General features: G+C 62.2%; 1 protein-coding gene across 1 annotated transcript; it reads left to right on the top strand.

Moving 5' to 3' along the window:
• The first annotated feature begins 437 nt into the window (after positions 1 to 437).
• On the top strand, positions 438 to 12,927 carry GATA5 (GATA binding protein 5). Its single transcript, XM_055104741.2, has 7 exons — positions 438 to 505; positions 893 to 1,436; positions 2,857 to 3,032; positions 9,877 to 10,002; positions 10,507 to 10,594; positions 10,965 to 11,089; positions 11,433 to 12,927. Exons 2-7 carry the CDS (start codon positions 914 to 916, stop codon positions 11,586 to 11,588), a joined length of 1,194 nt encoding a protein of 397 aa, XP_054960716.1. The 5' UTR covers positions 438 to 505; positions 893 to 913; the 3' UTR covers positions 11,589 to 12,927.
• Positions 12,928 to 13,221: the final 294 nt, after the last annotated feature.

Raw genomic sequence — 13,221 nt, 5'->3', positions numbered from 1 at the left:
CGCAATGAGGGGGCCCACGGGGTTCCACCGCCGCGTGTCCATCGGTGAGCGGGGCCGGGATCACCGACTCAGCCACCAGACACGGAGCCCGTCTTTAGGCCAGCCTTCGGCGGGGGCCGGGGCAGGGAGGCAGAGGGCTCGGGACTCGCACCAACTTGGAGAGAAGTCTCTGCGCCCGACTCCCCGGGGCCCACGAAGCCCTCGGCCCGCCTGTCTAGATGCACTGGTCCGGGCTCCGCGCTGGCCGCCCCGTGTCGTGCGTCCTTGTCGCCAAGCCCCGCGAGCAGGGCCTGCCAGGGTCACGTGGCTCTACGGCCGGAGCCCCAGCGCTGACCCTGCGGGGAAGAAGGGGCGGGCGCGGGGAGGGAAGGGGCGGCGCGGCGGGGGCGGGCCGGGGCGGCGCGGAGGGGGCTGCGGAGCCTCAGCGGCCCGGGCTTCCAGTCTTCGGCCCGCCGGTCGCCGACCCACCGCCACCGCCGTGCCCTGCCGCCCTCCCTGCCCGCTGGTGAGTGCTCCAGCCCGGGCTGCAGCCGCGCGCCCCTCCCCACCCGGCCCCTCCCAGCGCGGCGGGGCCCCGCTCTCCAGGCCCTGCGTCCTGCGGCCGCGCCAGGCCCGTCCTTCCCAGGCCCCCACCGAGCTCACCCCGGGGACCTCCGAAGCCCGGTCGGGGAGGAGGTGGGCTCGGCGTTGTGACTGCCCCGGGGATGACGCGCTGGCCTCTCCCATCCCCGCGGTTCCTCTCCCTCGGGTTCGGGGACCCGCCCCGCGAACGTCCCGGGCTGGGGACTGGGAAGCGCTGCCCGAAGCGGCGGCACCTGCCCGGCATAAGCTCGGGCGCTGGCGGAGGGCGCAGAGCTCCCGTGACCTCCACACCTGTCCCTCTTCCCTGCAGGTCAAGACCACGCCTGGGAGGATGTACCAGAGCCTGGCGCTGGCCGCGAGCCCTCGCCAGGCCGCCTACGCCGACTCGGGCTCCTTCCTGCACGCTCCGGGCGCCGGCTCTCCGATGTTTGTGCCGCCGGCGCGCGTCCCCTCGATGCTGTCCTACCTGTCCGGGTGTGAGCCGAGCCCGCAGCCCCCCGAGCTCGCTGCGCGCCCCGGCTGGGCGCAGACAGCCACCGCGGATTCGTCGGCCTTCGGCCCGGGCAGCCCGCACCCGCCAGCCGCGCACCCGCCCGGGGCCACCGCCTTCCCTTTCGCGCACAGCCCCTCGGGGCCCGGCAGCGGCGGCAGCGCGGGGGGCCGAGACGGCAGTGCCTACCAGGGCGCGCTGTTGCCTCGAGAACAGTTCGCGGCCCCGCTTGGGCGGCCGGTGGGGACCTCGTACTCCGCCACCTACCCGGCCTACGTGAGCCCCGACGTGGCCCAGTCCTGGACTGCCGGGCCCTTCGATGGCAGCGTCCTGCACGGCCTCCCAGGCCGCAGGCCCACCTTCGGTGAGTGCGGGGGCTCCACAGTCTCGGGGCCCAGGAGCGGCCGAATCCGGGTGCAAACCCGCACCCTGAGAAACGCTCCCTTCATCCTCCCCCACGGTCCGAGCCTCCCTGCCAGGAGCGACACCAGCAGCCCCGGGGCGAGACGAGTAAACCTGGGTAACACCCCGCACGGGAAACACCCATCCAGAATTCTGTTTTAACCTGTTAATGAGAAGGAACATCTATTTCCAAACAGCATTCCGGATTGTGCCAATGTGGAGCCTCAAAAGTCTTAATCGTTTTTGTTTTTGTTTTTGAAAAGTTTTGGAAACGATTTTTATAAAGCCCAAAACATCGGTTTATTTAAGTGGCCACATTCGTCTCGGTTCTAGGATGTTTACTGATTTTAATTTGAGACCTGGTTTCAGTCGCTTCCCGAGTATCAGTTTGGAGAATCGGATTCTCGGCCTGTGAGGGGAGCGGCTCTTCCCGGTTGCAGCGTAGTCACTTTCTGGCGAAGGCGGCGCCTCTGAGCTCCGCAGGGGCCCATCCCGTCCCTCCGGGACCTTGGAGGCCTCGACACCCAGCTCCGGAGCTGCCTTTGGGACCCCGCCGGCCCTTTGGCGCAGGAAGCGGGCGCAGCGGCGTCCGCAGGACCCCTGGCCCCCGCCTCCCTGGACAGCCCCGCTGCTGGCGCCCACCCCCGGCGGGGCGATGATTGATCCCTGCCCCACCCCCACTCGGCGCCCGGGCCTCCCTCGCGCCGGCGCCGGGCCGGGCCTGGAGGGGACCAGGAAGACCTCCACCCCCAGCCGCACAGTGTGCGAAGCCCGGCCCCAGGGGGCTGTGAGGCGGGGCTGGCCTTCTAAAGGAAGGACACTGGTTGCGACCACAGCCAAGCTGACAGAAGGCACCTCCTCCACCCTCCCAACCCCCCACCCCTGTCATGGACCCGCTTTGCAGAACAGGAGGACAGCGGGGTTAGCGTTCCCAGGAGAGCCCAGGGGCGCCCAAGAGTGTCTGCCAGATAAAGCCCCTTCATCCCTCCCCTGCCAGTGTAGACACCACTTCATCCACCTCCCCCGCCAGTGTAGACACCCTGCTTTCTCAGCAGGTCAAACAGGCAGAGGCCAGTGCTGGCCCCTGGTCCCGGAGCCGGGAGTCCCAGGTGTCTGTCTTCAGGTTCTGTTTATTAACACCCCATCCTTGAAAAACCAACCCTAGCGAATTTTATCGTATGTGAATTAAAAATTTAAAAATAAGATTAAGTAAGCAAATAAATTTTAAAATAAAATACATTTAAGGCACAAAATTTGTGCCTTTAATTTATTCGTCTAACGAAAGCCGCCAGGCTCCTGGGGAGGGGAGGGTGCCGGCCCATGAGCTGGGGAGGATCCTGGGGAGGGGAGGGCCTGGGCCCACCAGCTGCCTGTCCCCTCAGTGTCCGACTTCTTGGAGGAGTTCCCGGGTGAGGGTCGTGAGTGTGTCAACTGCGGGGCCCTGTCCACACCGCTGTGGCGCCGAGACGGCACCGGCCACTACCTGTGCAATGCCTGCGGCCTCTACCACAAGATGAACGGCGTCAACCGGCCGCTCGTTCGGCCTCAGAAGCGCCTGGTGAGTTCGGGCTGGGCAGAGGGGCGCCTGGGCGCAGTGCTCCCCCGAGGGGACCTCTTGCAATCCACCCAGGTGACACCAGAGCCCCTGGGGTAGGGGGTAGGGAGTGTCCCAAAAACAGCCTGGATGCCCGCCCCGGTGGGTCAGGTCAGGCCGGCTCAGGTCTTCTTTGAGAGCGCTCAGGGCAGGGCAGGGGATCCCAGTGGGGATGCCAGGGGCCACCAGCTCATAGCGCCCAGCCCTGGGAGCGCTCTGGGGGCCAGGAGCCCAGGCTCTGGAGCAACGGTGTCAGCCAGGCTCAGCTGAGTGCTGGGTCCAAGAAGGGCTGCTGCCAGGAGCCAGGAGCTCAGCGCTACAAGTCGGTGGTGGCTGGCTGTGGCCTGGCCCTGTCTCGGAGGCCTCAAGGTGACCCTACCTGGGATGAGGCTTGAGGGAAGGTGGCTGCTGGATACTTGATTAAAGGGCCTTGAAATCTGAAATTGGAGAGTCTTTGGGTCTGTAGTCCCCTCAGGGAGCACTTTCTACCCATATTTCAGGGACCGCAGGGACACCAGGTTTATGCCTGTCCTCTGCCTCATGGGCTAAACTTGTTTTCACTTTTGGTTCTTCCTGGCTTGTGGCTGAGCAGGGAGTGGGGGACTCCGGAGCCTGGACTTTTGCCCCAGGCAGGGCACAGTCCCCAGAGGCTGGAAGAGGCTGAAAGTTACTTTGTTCTATACGTTTCCCCAGGCAAACCTTTACTTTCAAGTAATTTTACAAATAAGGATTTGGGGTGTTGATGTCGTTTGCAAGTTATCTAAAATTGAGGAGGCCACAGTGGCCCCTGGGTCAGAAGGCTGAGCAAGGGTATGTTCCTGGGCACCAAGCCCTCCTCCGCTGGTGATGTGGACTCCGTGCGGGGTCGATCAGCCAGCTCCCGCCGTCACCCTGGGTGGAGGCCAGCCCTCCTGCCGCTGTCCTGCCGGGTGGCTGTTCTAGGTGCCTGGATTCGCGCCCTGTGCTGGTGCAGCTCTGAACATCCCTCAGTTACAGGCTGAGGGGAAATCCTGGGGCCCTGGGCTGTGGGGGACCAGGACCTGAGCGTGGGAGGTCCCAGTGGAGCAGGTGGTGGGAAGCAGGACCACAGGCCGGGGGCGGCCGTCACTTCTCTTCCTTGGAGCTGGCCTAGGGCCTGGGGCTCTGCAGGCCCAGCCTCCTCCCATGCCTGCCTCTCGGAGGGAAGGCTCCTGGGAGTCCGTCCCCCTCTTGGCTTGTGTGCTCCTGTGACTCTGCCTGTGCTCCCAGGTGTGCTGTTCCAGCCTGGCGTCCACGTGGCCCTCACTGAGGGGTTAACCACTGAGGTTAAGAAGGGGTTAGGGGCCAGGCACGGTGGCTCATACCTATAGTCCCAGAATTTTGGAAGGCTGAGGCAGGAGGATTGCTTAAGCTCAGGAGTTCGAGACCAGCCTGGGCAACATAGCAAGAACCCATCTCCACTAAAAATTTAAAAAAAAAAAAAAAAAGAGATTAGTCAGACATGGTAGCACACACCTGTGGTCCCAGCTACTCAGGAGGCTGAGGCAGGATGATCACTTGAGCCCAAGAGTTCAAGGGTATAGTAAGCTATGATCACACCAATGCACTCCAGCCTGGGCAACAGAGGGAGACTCTGTCTCTAAAAATAAATAAATTGGTCCTGTGCAATGGCTCATGCCTGTAATCCCAGCACTTTGGGAGGCTAAGGCAGGAGGATCACTTGAGCCCAGGAGTTCGAAACCAGCTTGGGCAACATAGGGAGACCAGGTCTCTACAAAAAATTTAAAAGTTAGCCAGTCACGATGGCACACACCCATGGTCCCAGCTACTTGAGAGGCTGAGGCAGGAGGATCTTTTGAGCTGAGAGACTGAGGCTGCAATGAGCTGAGATGGCACCACTGCACTCCAGCCTGGGCAACACAGCAAGACCTCCTCACAAAAAAAAAAAAAAAAAATTGTAATTGAAATTAACTTCTCTTATATTTAATTACATTTTAAGTTAAATTAAATTTTTTTTAAAAAAAGAGAAGTGGCAGGGAGCTCAGCCCAGCTCCTGTGAGACTGCAGCCCAGACCTCCCTTCACCCTCACCCATGCAAAGGGCTGCCCCTCCTCTGGCTGCATCCACTCTCCCCCCTGCCAGGCCTTGAACTGAGCACCGGGACACTCTGGTGTCAGGAGGAGCTGCTAGGAGGGAGCCCCTCCTGCTGCCCTGCCCTGCCCTGGGTCTTCCAGCCGGGCAATACCTGTGTCCAGTTGGATCCCAGACTCCTGGGCTGGGGCATCTCGTAGACAGTTCCCCAGCTCTTTGAGCCTTTGTCTCCTCATCTGAGAAGTGGGGAGAGGAACTTGGAACCGTCCACGCCTTGCTGTAAAAATTAAATTAGCTGGTGTTGTGTGCTTGGGCCTTGGCTCTGAGGACGGGCTGATGGGGGCCCTTGGCGTGATGAGGCCTCCATTCCCTGGTCTGGGGTAGGCAGGGTGGGCTTTGGGGTGCCTCCTGGGGGAGGACCCTGTTTACTGTCCATCTTGCCAAGACCAGAGGCCTCGGAGTGTAGGGACCACCGTGCCCTCTCCCCATGGTCTGGCTCTGTGCTCGGACACGGTTGGGAGCTCTTGGGCCCCAAGCAGCCCACCCCCAAGAACACTGAAGCCTCGGCTGAAGCCTGGGGCCCGGCAGCCAAGGGCAGTGCGGACAGCAGACCTCCTAGCCCTGAGCCACCTCTGGCACCAGCTCCAGGAAGTAGCCCAGTGTTGCATGGAGCCAAGCATCCCTTCCCGCTGAGCAAGACTGGTCCTTACCTGGAGTCAGGCACCTAACACCCACCCAACCCCAGGGTTTCCTTCCTTCGAGCCCTTCACAGACCCACGTCCCCAAGTCAGTTTGTCCTCGGCCAGCAAGGGGCATGGGCACTGTATCAAGTGCTTACTACATCCCCCCTCCAGGAGGGGACCTGTTTGAATTTGGAGACATTCCAGCCACTCATCCGTCCCCAAGACTCAGACTCTGTGGCACAGCAGCCTCTGGTTGTCCACGGCCCAGTCTTCCATCTCAGAGGAGGCTGCTGCACTGCGGGTCACTGTGACCTGCACCTTTACTCCAAAGTGTTTCCCGGCATGTGCGCTTCATCCCTCCAAGCCAGGCTCGAACCTCCTTCCCTCTCCCGCCTTCCTTGAATTTCCGCCAGCACCGGCCCGGGCCCTGCCCTGCCCAGAGCCTGATTTATTTGGATGTCTCAGATGCGCACAGAGCCTGGTGCTTAGAGCGGCTCTGCTGTGCGCAAGCAGGCTTTGAAGTCTGACTTCTTTTGAAAAGAACCGATAAAAAAGAAAAACGAAATGCAGCCGGGAGAGAGGCCTGGGGGGCAGGGTGCTGAGTGTGGCCAGGCTGGGCTGCTTGTTGGGCAGTGAGGAGGGGACAGATGAAGGCATCGTCGCGGTATGGTGGCACAGGGAGCCCCGGTGCGGGCAAGCTGCTGGGAGCGTGTCCCCGAAGTACCTGGCCGAGGGGGGCGGTTCTGTCCACCCCGGGCCTCCTCAGTTTCCTCTGGTCCCGCAGCTCCTCTGAGCCTCAGTCTCCCACTCGTACAATAGCGATCTGGTGAAGATTTAGGAAAGGGTAGGTGGAGACGCACTTTGAAAAGTGTTGTGAGGTCCATGTTTTTCCCATTGTCTTAATTTGATAGACATGAAACATGCTCACTGTGAAAACATTCAAGGTGGGTTCCAGGTGTTTCCCTGGCACTCGCAGGGGTGCGGGGTGAGGGGTGTGCCCGCTGCTGGGGGCTGTCCCAACCCACACACGTCCTGTGCGCCCCACCTTGTTTCTTTCCACAACCCGTGTCTCAGACGTGGCTCCGTCGGGGCGTGCTGGCAGCTGTGGGGGGACGTGTGGAGTGTGCTCATGTGTGTGCACCCCTATCTGTGTGTGCTAAGGGGAGATGGCCGGTCCCAGACCCGAGGGTCCCTCTGGTTCAGGGAAGAGGACGGGCCTTGGGCCATGGATGCCCCTCAGTCTGAAGGCGGGGACTGCTGGGGCACAAGGAGGGAGTCAGCAAATAAACTCCAGGCCACACGCAGTTCCATGTGATTTCAGATAAACACAAATATTTTAGCATTCATGTCCCAGATACTGCAGGAGACAAAGGATTCATCATGTATCAGAAATTCACATTTACCTAGGCAGAAATTCACATTTACCTAGGCATGCTGGGTCAATCCGTCTGGCAGCCCTGGGGGAGATTTCTTTCCACTTCAGGAAGACAGACGGATGGGTGGGTGTCCGAGAGGTGGGAAGGAGACCATGCCTCATGCTGGACAGTGGCCTGAGGCCACCAAGAAAGCAGCCACAGCACCTGGCACCCGACGAGGATAGAAGAGAGGGAGGCTGGACCAAACTCAAATCCTGTCCAGTAACAGTAGCTGCTTCTAGACCCATCAGGGTGTGGCGGGGGGCATCCCGGGGAGAGACACCATCTGGGGGCCCTGGGTGACCCCAATTGCTCCTGCACGAAGGGTGCCCACCATCCAGCCGGGACCAGGCACCATCTCCCTCCCAGCTCTGCTGGGGCCTGGGCTGGGCCCTCCAGCGTGAGCACAAATCTCACCCCCAGCATCCCCCTAGAGAGACCACTGGAGACCCTGAGTGGCTGGATGCTGTTGGCCCAGGGTGGGAGACATTGTCCTCTGCAGTCAGGCCAGGAGCTGCAAGCTGAGGCACCTCTCAAGCCTCCCCGGCCTCATTGGCCTGGCCCCCTCCTTTCCTTTCTGCCTCTTTGTCATGGAGCTCAGGGCAGGGTCCTGCCTGGAGACAGGAGGCCTGGCCCCAGATGAAGCAGGGGCAGCGTTCCCAGAGCCTTTGGCAACTGCCTGCAGCTGCGGCTGGGGGTCGAGGAGGCCTTGAGTCTGGGGGCTGGCTGGTGCTCAGGGCTGCAGGGAGGCCCCCACTCTCCCACTCAGGCCTTCGACAGGACGGCCTGTGCCCTTGGCAGCAGCCTGGGGGAAGGGTAGGCAGGAGATGGTCAGCAAGGCCGGCCCTCATCTGATCATAGAGGGCAGTAACAGATGGGGAAACCGAAGCAGGCTATAACAGATGGGAAAACCGAGGCTGGCTGTTTCTGCTCATGGCAGTAACAGACAGGGAAACCGAGGCAGGCTATAACAGACGGGGAAGCCGAGGCTGGCTGTGTCTGCTCATGGCAGTAACAGACAGGGAAACCGAGGCAGGCTATAACAGACGGGGAAGCCGAGGCTGGCTGTGTCTGCTCATGGCAGTAACAGACAGGGAAACCGAGGCAGGCTATAACAGACGGGGAAGCCGAGGCTGGCTGTGTCTGCTCATGGCAGTAACAGATGGGGAAACCGAGGCAGGCTGTAACAGACGGGGAAGCCGAGGCTGGCTGTGTCTGCTCATAGAGGGCTGTAACAGATGGGGAAACCGAGGTGGGCTGTAACAGACAGGAAAACTGAGGCTGGCTGTGTCTGCTCACGTAAGTAACAGACACAGGCGGGGAAGCTGAGGCTGGCTGGGTCCACTCAGCCCTCGTCCAGGATGGATTCTTTCCCCTAGTGTGGCTGGCTCACTTGTGCCTGCTCTCTGGCTCTGTCCTGGCTAGAGAATCTGGGGGCATGGCTTTGAGTGTGGGGGCCCCATTCTCATGGGCTGCGTCCTGTGCCTGAGGCACACTGATGGTCTGGCCCTGGCTGCCGCCGGGAGGGCAGGACAGAGCTCCTGCAGAGCCACCACTGTGATCCTGGCAAGAGAGGCCGGGGACCTGGACCAGGCAGGGGCTGTGCAACCTGAGGGAAGGGGACCGATGGGGTCAGGGTAGGGGCTGGGGGTAGAAACAGCAGCCCCCCAGGAGAACCAGGTCTGGGGACAAGTGGCTGGGAAGGGTGGTGCCACCAGCAGAGCTGTGCTCTGAGATTCGGGAAAGGGCTTCAAGTCTGAGGTGCCTCTGGGGCCCTGGGCTGGAGCTCCCGAGCTCCCAAACACCACCTCCCTCCAAGCACCAACTTGTGCGGCCAGTGGGAGAAAGGCTGGCTTGAGCTGGTGGGAGGCCCCTGGTCCACCTTCAACAGGGACTCCCCAGGCAGGCAGCTCAGAGCCTCCCAGGCCTCCCTCGGTTCAGATTCCTGAGCCCCAACTGAGCTCACGGACTGGGGCCCTGGAGCTTTGGGACCTCTGATTGGACCTGGGCCTGCCAGATTGGGGGTCAGTCTCTACTGAGAGCCACGGGAAGGAGGGAGGCAATGTTGGAGCCTCTGGAAGTTTCCAGATGGGTCTAGTCTTGCTCCACCACCAGGCGCAGTGCACAACAATGGGGAGACATAGGCAGGTGGGACCCGGAGCCCTCAGCCTCTGTCCGGTGGGGCCCCCCGGCCTGGGAGGCGGGTGTCCAGGGGGACCACAGGCCCTGACGCTTGTTGTGTCCTGGCCTCCGGGGGACCCTGTGGCCTTGGAGTGCTGCTGCACTGCAGAACCACGGGGTCCAGGCGCAGCGTTGGTGCTAAAAGAGACAATAGGAAAACCATTGCCGTGTCTAGGTGCCTGGCCCCCACGGGCTCTGAACCCCACAACTGGCCTGTGGTGGGTCTGTTATCACCCCCTTTTTACTTGGGGGGAAACTGAGGCCCAGGAAGGTAAAGTTACCTTTCCCAGGGCTCAAGAGCGTGTCCAGGCAGAGCTGCCAGGCGAGGCCATTGCAGAGCTCACGACCTTCTCACCGGGTCCTGCGTGGCTGCAAGGCCGACCTGAGTCTCGCTTCCGTCCCCCTGCTCCAGCCGCGCACCCGGCCCGGGGCTCACTCCAGTCTCCCTCGCCCCCACAGTCCTCGTCCCGCCGCGCCGGCCTCTGCTGCACCAACTGCCACACGACCAACACCACGCTGTGGCGGCGGAACTCGGAGGGGGAGCCCGTGTGCAACGCCTGCGGCCTCTACATGAAGCTGCATGGGGTGAGTGTGGTCCCCGGGGCAGGGCGGGGAGGCCTCTGTCCAGCCTCCTAGCGAGCGCTGTCCGCACTCTCAGATCAAGAGGCTGGGGAGGAGCCGGCAGGATGGCTATTGTCCCCTGGGCTGTTGTACACACATGTCCCGGCCGGCCGACTGCAGCACCACCCCCGGGGGCCCGGGCTATTCCTGTTACACTCACGGCACAGACGCGCTGACTGAGGCTCACCACAGCCATTCGGCCTGGGCCAGACAAGGACACTGCTCCTGCCCTCTGGGCACCCCTGGTGCCTTCTGGCCCCTGGCAGCTCTGTCGGACGGGGGGATGGGAATCCAGCTCCATGGGCTCCCTCTCACCCAGCCCAGCTGGCAGCTGACCCACCAGGGCTGTGAGGACACAGCCAGCTCCAGGAGTGACTGGCTCTGGGGGGCTGGAATGAGGGGGTGCTGTGCAAGGGGCCCGGGGTGAGCAGGGATGGGACCAGCCTCCACCCTCGCCACTCCTGCCAGGTGCCGCGGCCTCTGGCTATGAAGAAGGAAAGCATCCAGACACGGAAGCGGAAGCCAAAGACCATCGCCAAGGCCAGGGGCTCCTCAGGTGCGTGGCCAGGCCCTGCAGTCAGCCCCGCTCCTGCGGGGTGGCCTTCGGTGCCTCCAGTTCCGTCATGAGAGACCTGTGTGTTTGGTTCAAGCACAGTCCTCTGGAAGTCCAAATGCCCCCAGCTCTGCCCTGTGGTGACCTTGCTGGGGGGGGTGTGGGGTGCCAGGGTGGCGACAGCATGTGGGCAGCAGGGGCAGAGGTGGGGCCAAGGAAGCCACGCCCGGCCCCACCACCCACGCCTGCGGTGTGACCGTGAGGAGTCTCCAAACCTCTCTGGGCCGGGGCCAGAGGAGACCTGGCTACATGGCAGGAAGGGGAAGTGAGGCCACACCTGACCCCTCTGTAAACACCCCCTCTTCGCTTCCAGGATCCACAAGGAATGCCTCGGCCTCCCCATCTGCTGTCGCCAACACTGACAGCTCAGCAGCCACTTCGAAAGCCAAGCCCAGCCTGGCGTCCCCAGTGTGCCCTGGGCCCAGCATGGCCCCCCAGGTAAGGGGGTGGGCTGGGGTGGGGTGCCCAGAGCTGGGGCCCCTGTGCTTCCTCGGCCAAGTCAGATCCCATCAGAGCCCCTCGGAGCCTCTTCCAGCAGGTGGGCAGGACACACCGGCCGCCTTTGGCCATCAGTATGGTGGCCCGTCCCCTAGAGCTGGCTCTGTGCCAGATGTGGGGGAAACCCCAGTGCCTCACGTGGGGTCCCCCATGCCATTCCAGGGCATCAGGGGGTCCCTAAGGGCAAATACCGGTCATGGGAGCTCCTAAGAGGCTGCAGCTTCCCCCAGCCCCCCACGCCCCACGCCCCACCCCGCATTCTCACGCTCTCCTGTCCCTGCAGGCCTCTGGCCAGGAGGATGACTCCCTTGCCCCCGGCCACTTGGAGTTCAAGTTCGAGCCTGAGGACTTTGCCTTCCCCTCCACGGCCCCGAGCCCCCAGGCTGGCCTCAGGGGGGCTCTGCGCCAAGAGGCCTGGTGTGCGCTGGCCTTGGCCTAGGTCCCCAGGCCAGCCCATGTCAGGGGAGCAGCCCGGAACAGACCACCCACTGAGTCACCTGCGTGCCTGCTTTGCTCCAGCACAGCAGAGACCAGCAGGCCCCCCAACCCAGAGACTGGGTCTGCTGGAGTCTCCACACAGTGGTGGGGAGGCCTTCTGGACAGACGGCAGTCGGGCCCCAGAGCAAGAAGGCTGGTGAGGGAAGGGCTCAGCTTCCCACCCCATGTACAGCAAGGGACTCCCCAGGTGCGGCCCAAGGCTCCGGACCACACTGGCCCCCTGCGGCGGAGGCCAACGCAGGGCACCACCACCACCAACTTGAATTCCGTCATCAACGCTCACCGTCAATATGTTTACAAGTTGTAGCAGTTGGGGAAAAACAGTCAACCTCCCAGTGTAAAACCAAGATTCCCAGTGAAGCACCTGAGGCCAAGCAGGGGAGAGGAATGAGGGGAGCAGCTGGACATGGGCCTCCTGAGGCCTCGGGGCTGTCCTTCATTGCCCACATGGATAGACGGAGCTGTGGTGCAGAGAACTTTTCCCGCAACGGGTGCAGGACTGCCAGGGATCGGAGTGCGGGCGGCGCATGGTGCCAGGATTCCGCCGAGGGGAAGCCGCTCACATTGCAGTCATCACAGACTTACGCACTTGTTTGGACAGTTTTTCCGGAGGGGATGGGAAAGGGCCTTGTTCTAGCTGAATCTGTGTATCATGACCATTTCTGACAGGCAGAGTGAATTGTCTGGTAGCCCTGTCCTGACCCATCCAAGCGCTGTTGGGGCTGGTGGTGACGTGGTCACATGTCCTGGCGTATCTGGGGCCACGCAGTTTAGTCTCTTGTCCCAGGAGAATTGTTAGTGACCCCTCTTTCTCTTGCAAGCCCCCTCCACACTGGGTTGGATGATACCTTAATGAGTGACGCTGGCGAGAGGCACCCTACCCGACGCAGCTGTGAATGGCCGGTGATGTATGTCAGGAGGCCACAGGGAGCGGAGGAGCGGGGCAGGCAGCCACAGTGCCCTGCGGGGAGCACATCCTCGCCTCCGTCCGGCTGCTGCCCTTCAACAACAAGCCCTGATTTTTCCAGCAATGCCAGAAACCTGGATTTTAACTCTTCCAATTTGATTCAAAAATATTTTTAACATTGTGAGCCAGCTAGACCCCCAGTGCACCACCCCATATTGAAAAACAGTTGTCTGGCATCAGCTTCAGGAGCGGGTCCGGTCATCCTGAAACTGTCCCTCCAGAGGTTCTTCCAGCCCCATTTCTATGCGATGTCATCTTTTCTAAAAGAGACAAATGAAGCCACAGGGAAAGTGAAATAAAGCCTTGAACCTCACTCACTCTCCCTTCCCCCGCCCATCACCCATGGGGTCTCCCATCTCCCCCTGCCCATCACCCGGGGGGGTCTCCCATCTCCCCCTACCCATCACCCGGGGGTGCTCCCATCTCCCCCTGCCCATCACCCGTGGGGTCTCCCATCTCCCCCTGCCCATCACCCGGAGGGGTCTCCCATCTCCCCCCACCCATCACCCGGGGGTGCTCCCATCTCCCCCCGCCCATCACCCGTGGGGTCTCCCATCTCCCCCCACCCATCACCCGGGGGTGCTCCCATCTCCCCCCGCCCATCACC

Source organism: Pan paniscus, chromosome 21, assembly GCF_029289425.2.
Source record: "Pan paniscus chromosome 21, NHGRI_mPanPan1-v2.0_pri, whole genome shotgun sequence".
NCBI lineage: Eukaryota > Metazoa > Chordata > Mammalia > Primates > Hominidae > Pan > Pan paniscus.
Note: the sequence above shows the minus strand (reverse complement) of the source record. Positions and strands in the feature narration are given on the sequence as shown.